At 50.3% G+C, this 12,244-nt stretch overlaps 1 protein-coding gene across 2 annotated transcripts in view; it reads left to right on the top strand.

The window, feature by feature from the left end:
- The window catches only part of ZYX (zyxin), an 11,973-nt gene extending 368 nt beyond the window's left edge, over positions 1–11,605 (top strand). Inside the window, exons 2-10 of one of the 2 annotated variants that reach the window (XM_019548494.1) lie at positions 5,862–6,148; positions 7,773–7,954; positions 8,431–8,523; positions 9,031–9,558; positions 9,835–9,979; positions 10,067–10,239; positions 10,472–10,650; positions 10,877–10,997; positions 11,118–11,605. In XM_019548494.1, the coding sequence (XP_019404039.1) occupies positions 5,884–6,148; positions 7,773–7,954; positions 8,431–8,523; positions 9,031–9,558; positions 9,835–9,979; positions 10,067–10,239; positions 10,472–10,650; positions 10,877–10,997; positions 11,118–11,228 (1,797 nt within the window). In that variant the 5' untranslated portion in view covers positions 5,862–5,883 and the 3' untranslated portion in view covers positions 11,229–11,605. The remainder of the gene's footprint in view (positions 1–5,861; positions 6,149–7,772; positions 7,955–8,430; positions 8,524–9,030; positions 9,559–9,834; positions 9,980–10,066; positions 10,240–10,471; positions 10,651–10,876; positions 10,998–11,117) is intronic. The other variant, XM_019548495.1, reaches the window with a different exon arrangement.
- The last annotated feature ends 639 nt before the right edge of the window (positions 11,606–12,244 follow it).

Here is a 12,244-nt window from a genome sequence, read left to right as displayed (position 1 = left end):
CCCGGCCCAGGCGGAGCCCCCCGGGCCTGGCCCGCTCCCCGCGTCTCCCACACGCGTGGCAGCGTCGCTCCGGGCCTGCCTGGCACCCTCCGCGTGCCGGGTGCTGGCCTGCAGCGGGTGTGTGGCTGCTGTCGAGACTTTCTTCTCTTTTGCCGGCGAAGCTATTTATTTTCTGCAGGAGTGACCCGTGGGACGGGGCGGGGGGGAGGGTGAAGTGAATGTGGCCCTGCTTCCAGCTGATCCTTTCACTTGGTTTTTGTAGGGGCACTTCCCCTGTGCTGCTTTTCACCGGAGGAAGTGGGTGACTGCATGCAGAGCCCAGAGTTAAATCGTGAGATGGGTTATTGGATTGTGTGCGTTGCCTTTGCCTGACTTAAAGATGAGATGTCCTTCCCCTGGTGGAAGGCAAAAAGTAACTAGGAGGACACTGGGGGTGCCCCTCCTCCCCCTGGGAGCATGGGGGAGTGTGGAGACTGGCCTGTGAGGTTCAGGTGCTTGCAAGGTTTCAAGCTCAGGGTTTTATTGTACTTGAGGGTTGGTTTGCTCACAAATGAGCCCCTTCCTTAAACTGGGTTGTTTCTGTGTATGCGATGCATCTGTGGCCAGCAGGACAGACAGCAGTTTGTGTTCCAGGTGTGTAGAGAGGTCATTGGTGGGGTGGGGGGAGGTAGCCTTTGCCTCAGGCTTTGGTGGTGCCTTCCTCTACACTTATGCTGGGCTTCCTAAATGTTGCTGCTAATAGCAAGGCGGCATGATGATTTAGGATCGGGCCTCTGCTGCTGACATGACCTTTCTGTCAATTTTTATATGCATGGATAGCACTCTATTGCAAGTTGTTTGGGAAAGCTGTCCCTTGGCTGCCCCACTTTTTTTCTTTTTTTAACTTTCCTCTGACACGTAGGGTGATGGCTGAACAGACAGGATAGATCACTTTGTAAGTAACATTTAGGACAGGCAAAGGCAGCTGCTGTGAATAGAGAGAAGCTTTGATCTAAGTAGAACATGTAGGGAAAGGAGCTGCTTGGGTATATAGGAGAATGAGACTGCTGCAGGTAATGAATCCAAGGTGTCTGCATGAAGCAGGTGATGTCCCAGAATCCTTTCTGTGGAGACTGTCCCCATGATGATGCGCAAGTACAATCAGGGCAGTGACCGACTCCTGGCCTGTAAGTTTCTACCTGGCAAGATAAGATTGTAATGGTAATGGTCCTGCCTTAACCTAGCAAAGGCAAAATAAACTCCAATGATTTGCCTAAACTGTAGGTAAGATCAAGATCTCTATCCATCACTTAAGATCTATACTCATCAGTTAAGGTTTCTGAGATAGGATATGTCTGCTGCCACTGAAGATCCTGTCCTGTGCCTTTGCTTCCTTTTCACACAACCACAACTGAGAGAAATGAGACAAGCATCCCCTGACCAAGCTGTTTCCAGGATTGGCTTGTGTGGGAGGATAGAGTGTAATTTTTTTCCCCTTTCTTCCAACAGCAGACTCCAGAGTGTTGGAAAAGCAGTGCCCTTAGGACTCTGAATCTTTCAGAAAGAGGACGTCTGCTGGAGTTAGAATACATAGGTCTGAAGGAATCATTGAGTGGGCTCTGCAATATGTTTGCTTATACAGGAGATTTGCAATAAATGAACGTAATATTCATTCAGATATATGGAGGTATTCTGCAGGACCCTGAGAAACTTTAATAGTGCCAATGTTTGATAGTGGGTGAAGTGGGTCCTGGGTTTTGGTAACTTGGCCACGCTAGCTAGCTGTTGCCTTCGGCTAATGACTGTAGAAAGAAGCAATTATCCAGATAGAAATAGTTCCATCACTGGAGGAGAATGGATGAAGGAATGAGACACATTTCTGATAGAAGCACACTGATGTATCAGTTCCTATTGTATAGGCACTGATAAAAGGAAAATTGACAATTGGCTTTTTTCGGCTGATGTGGCCAATTAATGTTGCCAATTTAAATACCGCATGAATGTGCACAGCCACAGCATGCACACGGCCAGGAGTGCAGCCTGGCAATTTGGAGAGCAGTGTCCGACTGGTAAGTCTGTTGGGAGGGGGCTGGTGCAGGTGCTGCCCAGCCAGGACAGCTACAGTTGCCTCAAAATTCACCATAGCTCCCCTGTAACTCCCTCTCCCAGTGTTGCTGCTGCTCAGCCCAGACACAGCCCCAGCCCAACCCCCGCTGCTGGGAAGAGCTCAGCACTGCCCCCGCCTCAGCCAACAGCAGCAACCTGCCTTTGCCCTGCGCACAGATCTGGCGGGTACATGCTCCCCATGCCTCCTTCAGGGGCACGCACAGCGGTGGAAGCTGGCCTCCCCACCCCCTGGACAAGCAGCTCTGTCCTGCACCCCTCCCCCTGCCCACTGGGCAGCACCTACCTTACCCCTTTCTTTGCCCCAGCCCCATTTCCTGCCTTACCATGGGGGCCTCAATCTGCCCTTCCCCTAATAGACTTAGCAGCTGGATGCTGCTCTCCAAGCTGCCTGGCTTGCATATTGGCAATTGGATCAATATCAGCAGATATGGCTCATTTAATTGACCATCGATATCTGCCCAAAAAGTCTTTATTGATGCACCCCTAATTTCTGAGTGCAAAGGCAAACTTCAAAATCATGGAATCATAGAAATTAAGGTCTGGAAGGGACCTTGAAAGGTCATTGATTCCAACCCCTCTGTTCTGGGCAGGAGAACTGCTGAGAAAAATGGTCCTAGCAAAGTGTCTGTCCAGCCTCCTCTTGGGAATCTTCAAGGTTGGGGACTGTACCACCTCCTTGGGAAGTCTATTCCAGATTCTGGTCACCCTTACTGTAAAGAAATTCTTTATATACAACCTGAAACCATCCTTTAACACAGTGGTTCCCAACTTTTTTTTTTTTGCCGTGACCCACTGCTGGGAGCAGAGTGCAGCAACAGCACCCCAAGTGCAGGGGAGCTCCTGGCACAGCTCGTCTTTTGCGTACAGCTCCACTGGCATTGCCCCCACGAACCTCATTTGGGTTGCGACCTGAGGTTGCGAGCTACTGCTCTAACAGTTTATAGCTTGCTCCTTGTCCCCTGGGGCGCTCCGTTTTTTTTCCCACCTCCATGGCATCTCCACAGTTTGGAAACTTTGGGCACATCACTAGCTTCTGGCCACTTATACAGGCTTCATCAGTAATGGATGATCAGTGGGACAGCAGTGCTGAGGATTGCTTTCAGCATCGGGACTGTTTATAGCTGCGGTTATTGCCCATGCTGACTGAAAAAGGGCTGGTATTGTGGAGGAACACTGTCCAAAGCAGTGCCTTATCCAAAGTCAGCTGACTTTGAAGGTTGGTAGTATGCTTGCCTGTGCACCGCTAAGAGTATTACTGTACGTGGGTACTAGGCTGTACTGACGTTAAGGCCGTACTGGTGGAACTTGGAGCTGCTGGCACTTTTAGTGCAGGCAACATCTGTGGGCTGAATATCGGGATGAGAAGTTTTTTAGAAATTGGCACTCTTATCATGGAATCTCCAGTACTGATTATGCTGAGTTTGGAAATATCTTAAAGATGATAAATTAGTTCATGGAAAGATTAAGGGGAATGTTTTATTTCTGAAGAGATTCCGCCCCAACCACCTTTCTTTAAAGAGCTGAGTTCCTATACCAGCACTAGATATGTCTAGCTCGGTGTTTCCCAACCTTTTCCAGCCCAAGGCACACTTTTATTAATAAAAATTTTCTTCAGCACACCTGTTGAGGCATTCCCCATCCTTATACTTATCATAGCTCATTGCCATAGGAAAATTCTGCAGCACACCTGTTCATTTCTGATGGCACACTTTTGCTGTGGCACACTGGTCTAGCTGACTGAGGTAAGCCACATGCCACATTAGCATTGGCATAACTGTGAGCATACAGTGGAACAAAAGAAGTTATTTTGGCAGCGCTGTACTTTGCTGCACCCTGAGGCTAGGTCAGAAGTGGAATGAGCTGGCTTTAGTACAACATCTGTGCAGCAGGGGCTGGGAGGGAGTGACTCCAAGAGTGTCAGTGAGGCTGGCTAGATCAAGAAGTCACTTCCTGTAGGAAAGGGAGGAGGCGGGACAGACTGCCCGTTGTTGCAGCTAGTAAGGATGCTGTAAGAGCTCTTATCTAGTACCGCAGTGACGGGGACAGCAAAACCATCAGAGCAGGAGAGCAAGACAGAGACTTTGTCTGAGGAATGTGTTGTGCTGTGAAATCCCCTAGGCTTTCTTCTGTTCTTGCGTTGCAGCTGTCTGTGCTTTGTTAGCTGTCTGGAGAAAACTGGGCCTAGAGGTAAAAGTTTGGGGCGGGGGGGTTGTGATGAAAGGGAGGTAGGTATTGTGTCTGGAAAAGAGATACAGGAGCAAATGGATAGCATTGTGATTTGGTGTATGCAAATATTGCTGTTTTTCAAGGGGCTGCTGGCCCCTCTGCAGAAGGTTGGCATCTCCAAGAACTCTGTTCTCCTGGGTTTCTTTCCTGCCGTTTAGATTTGTAAGTACTGTATCTTTATTCATGCCATTCAGCAAAGGGTTAAAGCAGTGGTTTTCAACCTTTTTTAACAAGTGTACCCCTTTTTTCCAAAGTTCCAGCTCAGGTACCCTCTTATATATTTTTTTCTTGTTTTTAAAGGGGGGGCAGACTGAGGCGTCTGCAGTGAGGGAAGAAGTGGGGCTGGGACTACACAGCTGGAGCAGAGGGCCAGATGGAGCCATGGGTGGCTTGTGCAGGAAGTGGGGGTGGCTCCCACCAGTGCACACAACCTGGGAGGTCATGGGTGCATGTGCCCCTAGATCCGTGCTCGGGGTGGGCTGGCCCAGTGGTGGGGAGGAAATGGGGCTGGGGCAGGGGCTGCTTGGACAGGGTGTAGGACTCAGCTGCGTGGGGGGTGGGGCTGTGTACCTCTGGATCTGCATGTGGGGCAAGGCAGGCTGCCACTGTGGGCTGGGGTTTGAGCCAGGCTCTTCTCAGCAAGGGGTTGGGCTGCGCTGCACTCGGGGTGGGTGGCGCTGGCGCTGGGAGGAGGGTTGTGGGGGCTATGGCAAAATCTGGGGTGGCTGCAGCCCTTCTCCATAGCCCCTTTCCAGTGCTGCTGCCACCTGGCTCAGAGCACAGCCCAACACAGCCCCCAGCCCCTGCCAAGAAGAGTCCCAGCCCCAGCCCCATCCTGCAGACGGATCCCAGGATGTATGCCTCCTGGGACGCATGCAACAGCGGGACCTGCCCCCTCCCCCAGATGAGCTGGCTTGTCCAGGGAGGGGTGGGGTGGCTCCCGCTGCTGCACGCACCCCAGGAGGGCATGGTGGGGCGTGTGCCCCTGGATCTGCATGTGAGGTGGGGTGGGATGCTGGCTGTGCAGCCCCTGGCCCAGCCTCCCAACTCCTGGCTTCCTGCATGCTGTGCTGCAGCTGCGCACATGCAGGCAGCATTCATCGGCCTCATTAGGACTGCATACCCCCTATGACCTTTTTAAGTACTGCTAGGGATACACATACCCCCAGTTGACAGCCACTGAGTTGACGGTTTCTCTGTACTGGAAGAGGTGTAGGGGATGTCACTTGCTTTGGATAGTCATCCTTGCCTTATACCATCCCTGAGTGAAGATAGTAAATTAGATCGTTGGGGTCATGTTCATTTTGTATACTTTTTCATTTAAGAGTCTCATTTTTTGCTGTATTCCAATCCCAAGGGGTACCCCAAGATTTATTAATGCCTCTGTTGAACCTATATGTGTACACACACACACAACCCTTATTCCTGTTGGTTTCCTACTGTGCATTCCTCACATTCCTTTGCATTTCTCTTTTATAGTCTCATGTCTGACATCTTGTGCCTCTTTTGTTCTTGCCTTCTTCCCACAGGTGCTGAATAGCCATTAACAAGATGGCTTCACCAGGTCCCCCAGGAACTCGTATGACCTCTACAGTCAGCATCAATATTTCTACCCCTGCCTTCTACAACCCCCAGAAGAAGTTTGCTCCTGTGGTTGCTCCCAAACCCAAAGTGAACCCCTTCAAAGATGGGGGAGCTGTACCTGTTGGTCCTTCTGAGTCACCTCTGCCACCGCCTCCTGGGGCTGGTGCACAACGTGCCCAAATAGGGAAGGTGGGGGAGATCCCACCAGCTTCTACACCTGAGCTTGTTGAAGGTATGTGAAGTCTGTGACACATTATCTATATGTGAGAGTGCAGTGTACATCGAGAACTCAAATGTGCTTTGTGTAGGGCTGAACCAAAAAATGAAGAGTGCTAGCATTGGGGCGAGTACCACAATACCAGAATGTGGTAAAGGAGGGGATGTGATTGCGGGGGGAGGGAAATGTTTCTCATCACTGGTCTTAAGATGCATAGCGTGGTGTTCCCAATAGAAAAGGCAGGGGTGAAGGGGAGATAATGATTGTGCCTCCTCACTAGTATTCTTACCATATTCTAGTATTCAAGTACTATATTTACTTGATTGTAAGGCTAGGTATTTTTCCCTGCCTTTTAACAAGGAGGGGGAGGTGTCGCTCATTGTAGAATTGGCTATGAGGGCAGTAAAGAGGCAGGCTGCTGCTGTGGCTTGGGTTCCTGTCCCTACCCAGAGTCAGGGCTGTAGCCATAGCTGCAGCTGCTGCTCACCACCTCTGCACCCTGCCATCTCCCCACCCCCACCACCCTCCCACGCAGCCTCTGCTGTCCTGCTTGCCCCTCTCCCTCCCCTGTTCTTACCCTTGCTCTGTACTGGCAGGTTGTTCTGAACACAGCCCCAACCCAGCCCTGCTGTGGTGGCATGCCGCATGCAGTCCAGACAGCTGCTACAGGGGCTGGGCTGGGGCTGTGCTCATTGCCTCAGATTAGAATGGGATTGGAGTCCACTGGCATGGAGCAAGGAGCAAGTGGAGGCAGGGGGAAGGTTAAGGAGAAGTAAGGTTAAGGGGGTAAGAGGTGGAGGGGAGGGATGGCAGGGGGGCATGTACAAGCAAGGGGCAAGCTGCTTGACATAACCTCACCACCTACCCCCGCTGCCAGCAGTGGAGGGTTGAATTAAAAACAACCCTCCAATAATTAGATTCTATATATGGAACATTATAACACCTTATGGTGAGGCACCTGTAATGGCACATTTTAATTAAGATTGAACAAAAGTTTTATAAGACTCTTTCCCTCCTCCCCCAGTTCAAACAGCTATATGGACCTTTTTCTCCAATTTTTCTGTTTGTTGGTTTTTTTGGGGGGGGGGCCAGAGGCTAAAATTTGGAAGTGCCTGCCCAGCATGATTTGAATCTGCATCTTCTGTTTCTTAGCAAAATGTTCTAACCGCCTGGCCATGCCAGATCACCTCTTGAAGCTGGCCCATTGTACCTTCCATTTTTAATATTAATTGGACATAAAACTGCACTGGCAATGCTTCAGATTCATTAGGAGGAAGGGCCCAGACTAGAATTAAGAGACCCCTCCATTCTAGAAGGCATCTCTGAGTTGTGCATTCTGGCTTGTTCTTTTCTTCCTGGCTCCACATGTCTCCCTCTCTTGGCAAATAAAAAGTAAGATGCCAATTGCATTGGCTTGTATGCATGCTGTTTTGCATCCTCTCCCAGGTGAGCAATTCAAGGCTGAGTGGGGAGCAGGGGAACCGTCCTTGTGTGATGGCATGTCTGTTGTGGGGTTAAAGACTCTAGCCTGGAAAGCACTATTACTCCTGGTCTGGAGAGTACTCTGGTTGCTCTTATGAGTGGTACTGAAGAAGTGTAGAAGAGAACCAAAACCTTCTCCTTTTCTTTTTCACTGCAGAATTGCCGCTGCCACCCCCACCCCCTCTGGGAGAGGAGATGGCACTCTCTCCAAACAGTGCTTTCCCTCCTCCTCCACCACCACCCTTTGAAGAATCATTCCCTCCAGCCCCAGAGGAGGTTTTTCCTTCTCCTCCTCCACCCATGGCTGAGGGCCTTGGGACTGGAGTAGCCATCCCACAGGTGAGCAGAACCACAGTTGGTCTATGGTTTTAGATGGACTAGTTCAGTTCCTTGTTTTGGTCTAAGCATGTGGGTTAAAAGACAGTATTGCCTAGTATTGGGGCAGCTTTTATGTGCATGCAGAGTTCAGCAGTGGGAAGATGCTGAGAGTGGGAGGGGTCCAGAGCTCTGTCACTGCAGATACTGGGACAGAGAACAGAGTGCTCTGCTCCTGGGGAAGGCATGACTTGAAAACATGCTATGGAGCAATATACCTGGAATGTGTACTCCTAGCTGATCACAGTGCTTGGAGACCATGTGCCTAATCCCCACCTATCACCTGAACCAGCTTCAGGTTTGTGCCATGAGCCTAGTCTCACAAAATTCCACTGCAGCAGATAACAGGGCAGGAGATGCACCTAGGGCTGTGGCAGTTCATGTTGGGGTGGTCCCTGCAATATACTCTGTTCTTTCCTTCTGCATGATTGGTGGCCCAGGTACGTGGGAAGGTGAGCAGCATAGATCTGGAGATTGACTCTCTGTCCTCAATGTTGGATGACATGGAGAAGAATGACCCTTTCAAGTCCTGGGTGAGCTGTACCATGGTGCATTGAATTGAATGGATCAGATGTGAAGGGAAGGGGTGGCCAGTTGGTTTGATTTGTAATATAAATGGGAGGCTGAATGAATATTGTCTCAGTTGGAAGTAGCTAACCCAGCTGTAGGGGGAGGATACAGAGAGAAGGGCAAAAAAACGTAAATCCTATACCAAGGTTGTCAGAACCTCTGGATAGAAGAGGTGGGGGCTGGAGTACAGAAGAAAGAAGGGCTCTTCTCGTGGGGGTGTTGTTTTAGCCCCCAGCAGTCTGAGGGAATGGATTATTTTTTTGTTTTTTCATATGAGTTTGCCTCATGAAGAGAGGAAGTGGCACAGTTTCCTGTGTACTTCATGCTGAGGGTGTGGAGTGTACGCGTGTGCTCTCTTACTATTTATTTCTCTCCCACCCCCCCACCCCCAAAGCATGGTAGACAACTGCTAGCATGACATGCTATCTCCTTTCTTTCCTCCTTCCCCCACCATTCTTCCCTTTTTGTAGGCATCTCCTGGATCTGCAGTTCCCCTGAGAACACCTGCCCTTAAAAGCCATGTGGAAACTGTGTCTGCAGTGAAAGATCCTCCAGTTCCTGCTTCTTTCCCCCCCAAGATCACACCAAAACCCAGTGGAGGCTTCACACCTAAACCTCCTGGGGTGGACGTGGCCCCTGCTTCAACCCCTTGGGCAGCACCAGTGCAGTGCAGAAAATCCCCAGCCACAGAGCCACAAGTACCAGCCCCAGTTGCTTCTCCTTTACCAGCCCAACCTGCTCCTAAATTCAACCCATCGCCCACTGTAAGCTCCCCCAAACTTGGATCCAAACCAAGTGCTAGTGCTCCAGGTGTTCCCCCTAACTCCGTGAGATTTAATGCTACTGTTCCTGGCCAGACCCGATTCACAGCCCCCTCAGCTAGGGTTCCAGCTCCAAGGCCACAGCCCCCTACTTTTGCCTATGCCCAGCAGCGGGACAAACCCCCAGTACAGGAGAAGCTGCGTCCCACAGGACAGCCAGCTGCTGTCTGTGACAAGGTAAGGAGTGCTACATTCCACATGGCTTATAGCAGAAAGTATATCCCTGGGGGTGGGAGGGAGAAGGATGGCAGAGGAAATTCATTCTGATTTATTGAACAGCAATGGCCAGGCAAGGGCTGTGGAAAGGACTTCACTTGTTCACATGGGGGGGAGATAAATAGGCAAAAGATGTGGGAGGTTATTCCTTAGTCACTATAAAGGGCAAGAACAAAACATAGGCCTCCCCACCTACCTGTACATGCTGTCAAGGGTTGAATATTTCTTGTCCCATAGCCAAGAATCCCTGGAGGCACTGGCTCTGAATCTCCCAGGGGGAACTCTTTGTTGACCATGAAGGAGGTGGAAGAGCTAGAGATGCTGACACAGAAGCTCATGAAGGACATGGAGCAGTCGCCACAGGTGGAAGCTTCAACTTCTGGTAGGTGTGTGTACGCATGTTTCCCCAGTGTAGCACCTGGGGTGACAGCAATTATTTCCTATCTCACCCTCTTCTCCCTCCCTTTGGCAGAGCTCTGTGGTTTTTGTCAGAAGCCCCTGTCACGAACTCAGCCAGCTGTGCGTGCCTTGGACTGCCTCTTCCATGTCGAGTGCTTCACCTGCTTCAAGTGCGAGAAGCAGCTGCAGGGACAGCAGTTCTACAATGTGGATGAGAAGCCCTTCTGTGAGGAGTGCTATGCTGTGAGTGACTCCTGGGATGGCAGATCAGGGTGGGGCTCCTTATAGGCAGGAAGGAGTGGGCAGAAGGCCTGGTTGTGTGGTGAGCCTAGCCTCTGTCTGGGCTGCTCCAACTGTGCCCCACTTGGCTGCTTAAGGAGAGGTTGCCTTATCTGTCTATTTTGCCACCCCTGTAGCAGTACTGCTGGGCTGGGCTGGGCTGGTCCTGTCTTGAATCACCTTTCCCTCTCCCCAGGGCACCCTGGAGAAGTGCAGTGTCTGCAAACAGACGATTACAGACCGCATGCTGAAGGCCACAGGCAACGCTTATCATCCTCAGTGCTTCACTTGTGTGGTGTGCCACTGCCCTCTTGAGGGCACTTCTTTCATTGTGGACCAGGCCAATCAGCCCCATTGTGTGGATGACTACCATAGGTAGGTAGGAGATTGCACATGTAGTCATTATTTCCAAAGGAAGGAAAGCTAACTTCACTGCCACCTGATGTAACTGGCCTTGCCGAAGGACAACCAGACTCCTCACTTATTTCTTGCACTCTTCATTTAGCTAAGTCCTTGGTGGGAAGGCTGTCCCATAACTTTTATTGAAATCTGGAGTTGTGAGTGTCTTTTTTTTTTTTTTCTCCTTTCCTATGTATTGTAGAAAGTATGCCCCTCGCTGCTCGGTTTGTGCTGAGCCCATCATGCCAGAACCTGGGAAGGATGAAACTGTCCGTGTGGTGGCACTGGAGAAAAACTTCCACATGAAGTGCTACAAGTGTGAGGTGATTTTTAAGGTTTCTACCACTCTTCCTGTCCCCCCCCCCGCTCTGGGTGTTCAGTGAACTGTATCCACCTTCATGTTGGCCGTCACTGACCATTGTGTTGTCCTCTTCTCCCCTCAGGACTGCGGGAAGCCTCTGTCTATTGAAGCTGATGACAATGGTTGCTTTCCGCTGGATGGGCATGTGCTGTGTATAAAGTGTCACACCACACGTGCCAAAGCTGTGCACTGATTTGAGGCACACCCCGACACAGTTTAGGGTGTAGTTGTATTTCCTTCCCCACAATTGTCCAACTGTCTGCTGTGCAGGGCACATTCCTCGAGGGACTCTGGAGAGTGATAGCTTTCATCATATGCATATTCCATTTCCAGCCTCTCCCTTCAAGCACTCCGTCGGGACAAGATTCCTTTTTACAATCCCCAATTCCCTACCTGCAGTGCATTCCAGACTGTGGGGAGTAACATGGAAGTTGCAAGAGATCGTTCTGTTCCCATAAGCTGCCCTTAAAAGGACACTTCTTAGCAGCCCTGGAGAAACGTGGCTTTGCTTCCATCCTGTCTTCACACCTTCAGCTCACTTGGTGAGACTAAAATACCTGATGGCTGAGAGGTTGCCTAAAGCTCAGAGTACGTTCTGCTCTTTGGAGTAGAAGTACAGTTATTTGGCATTGAGAGTGACAAGATGATGGGTACTGCCATCTGTTCTTCCTGCTGGCTCCCCTACCCTGCCCCTTCCCAGGCTCCCAAGGGCTCCTATAGATGTGCAGGGAGCCTGCTCTGACATGCTGGAAATCCAGCACATTGGAGTAGACTCTCTTTACTTGAGTCTTGGAACAAGAAAATTTTAATGCACTCTGCCAGCCGCCTTCATAATGTGTATGACCATCCCCAAGCTGAAAAAAAGGTGGCAGGGCACTTTGAAATAAAACGTGTTCAATGAGCTTTAGTTCAAAGTGCCCTGCCACCACTTTTTTTCAGTGTGGGGACACTGATGCACATGATGCGTGGGCATTCTTTTTCAGTCGGCACAGCTCACTAATTAAAGCACCTGGTGCTGCATCCCAAAGTATGTGTAAAAGTGCCCTATGGTACCACTCTGACCTTCCTTCTTCCTGACTTCAGACTAACACAGTTAACTACCTCTCTAGACTGGAAAATGTTAATAGCTTTCCTTTGGATCTTACTGGCTGGGTTAAGCCATATGTAAAAGTCCCCTATGTTTAGGGAACTTTCATGCTTCTTTCCAAA

The sequence above is a fragment of the Crocodylus porosus genome, unplaced genomic scaffold (genome assembly GCF_001723895.1).
Source record: "Crocodylus porosus isolate Cpor-Errol unplaced genomic scaffold, CroPor_comp1, whole genome shotgun sequence".
Taxonomy (NCBI): Eukaryota; Metazoa; Chordata; order Crocodylia; family Crocodylidae; genus Crocodylus; species Crocodylus porosus.
The sequence above is the reverse complement of the archived record's forward strand: the minus strand, read 5'-3'. Positions and strand labels throughout refer to the sequence as shown.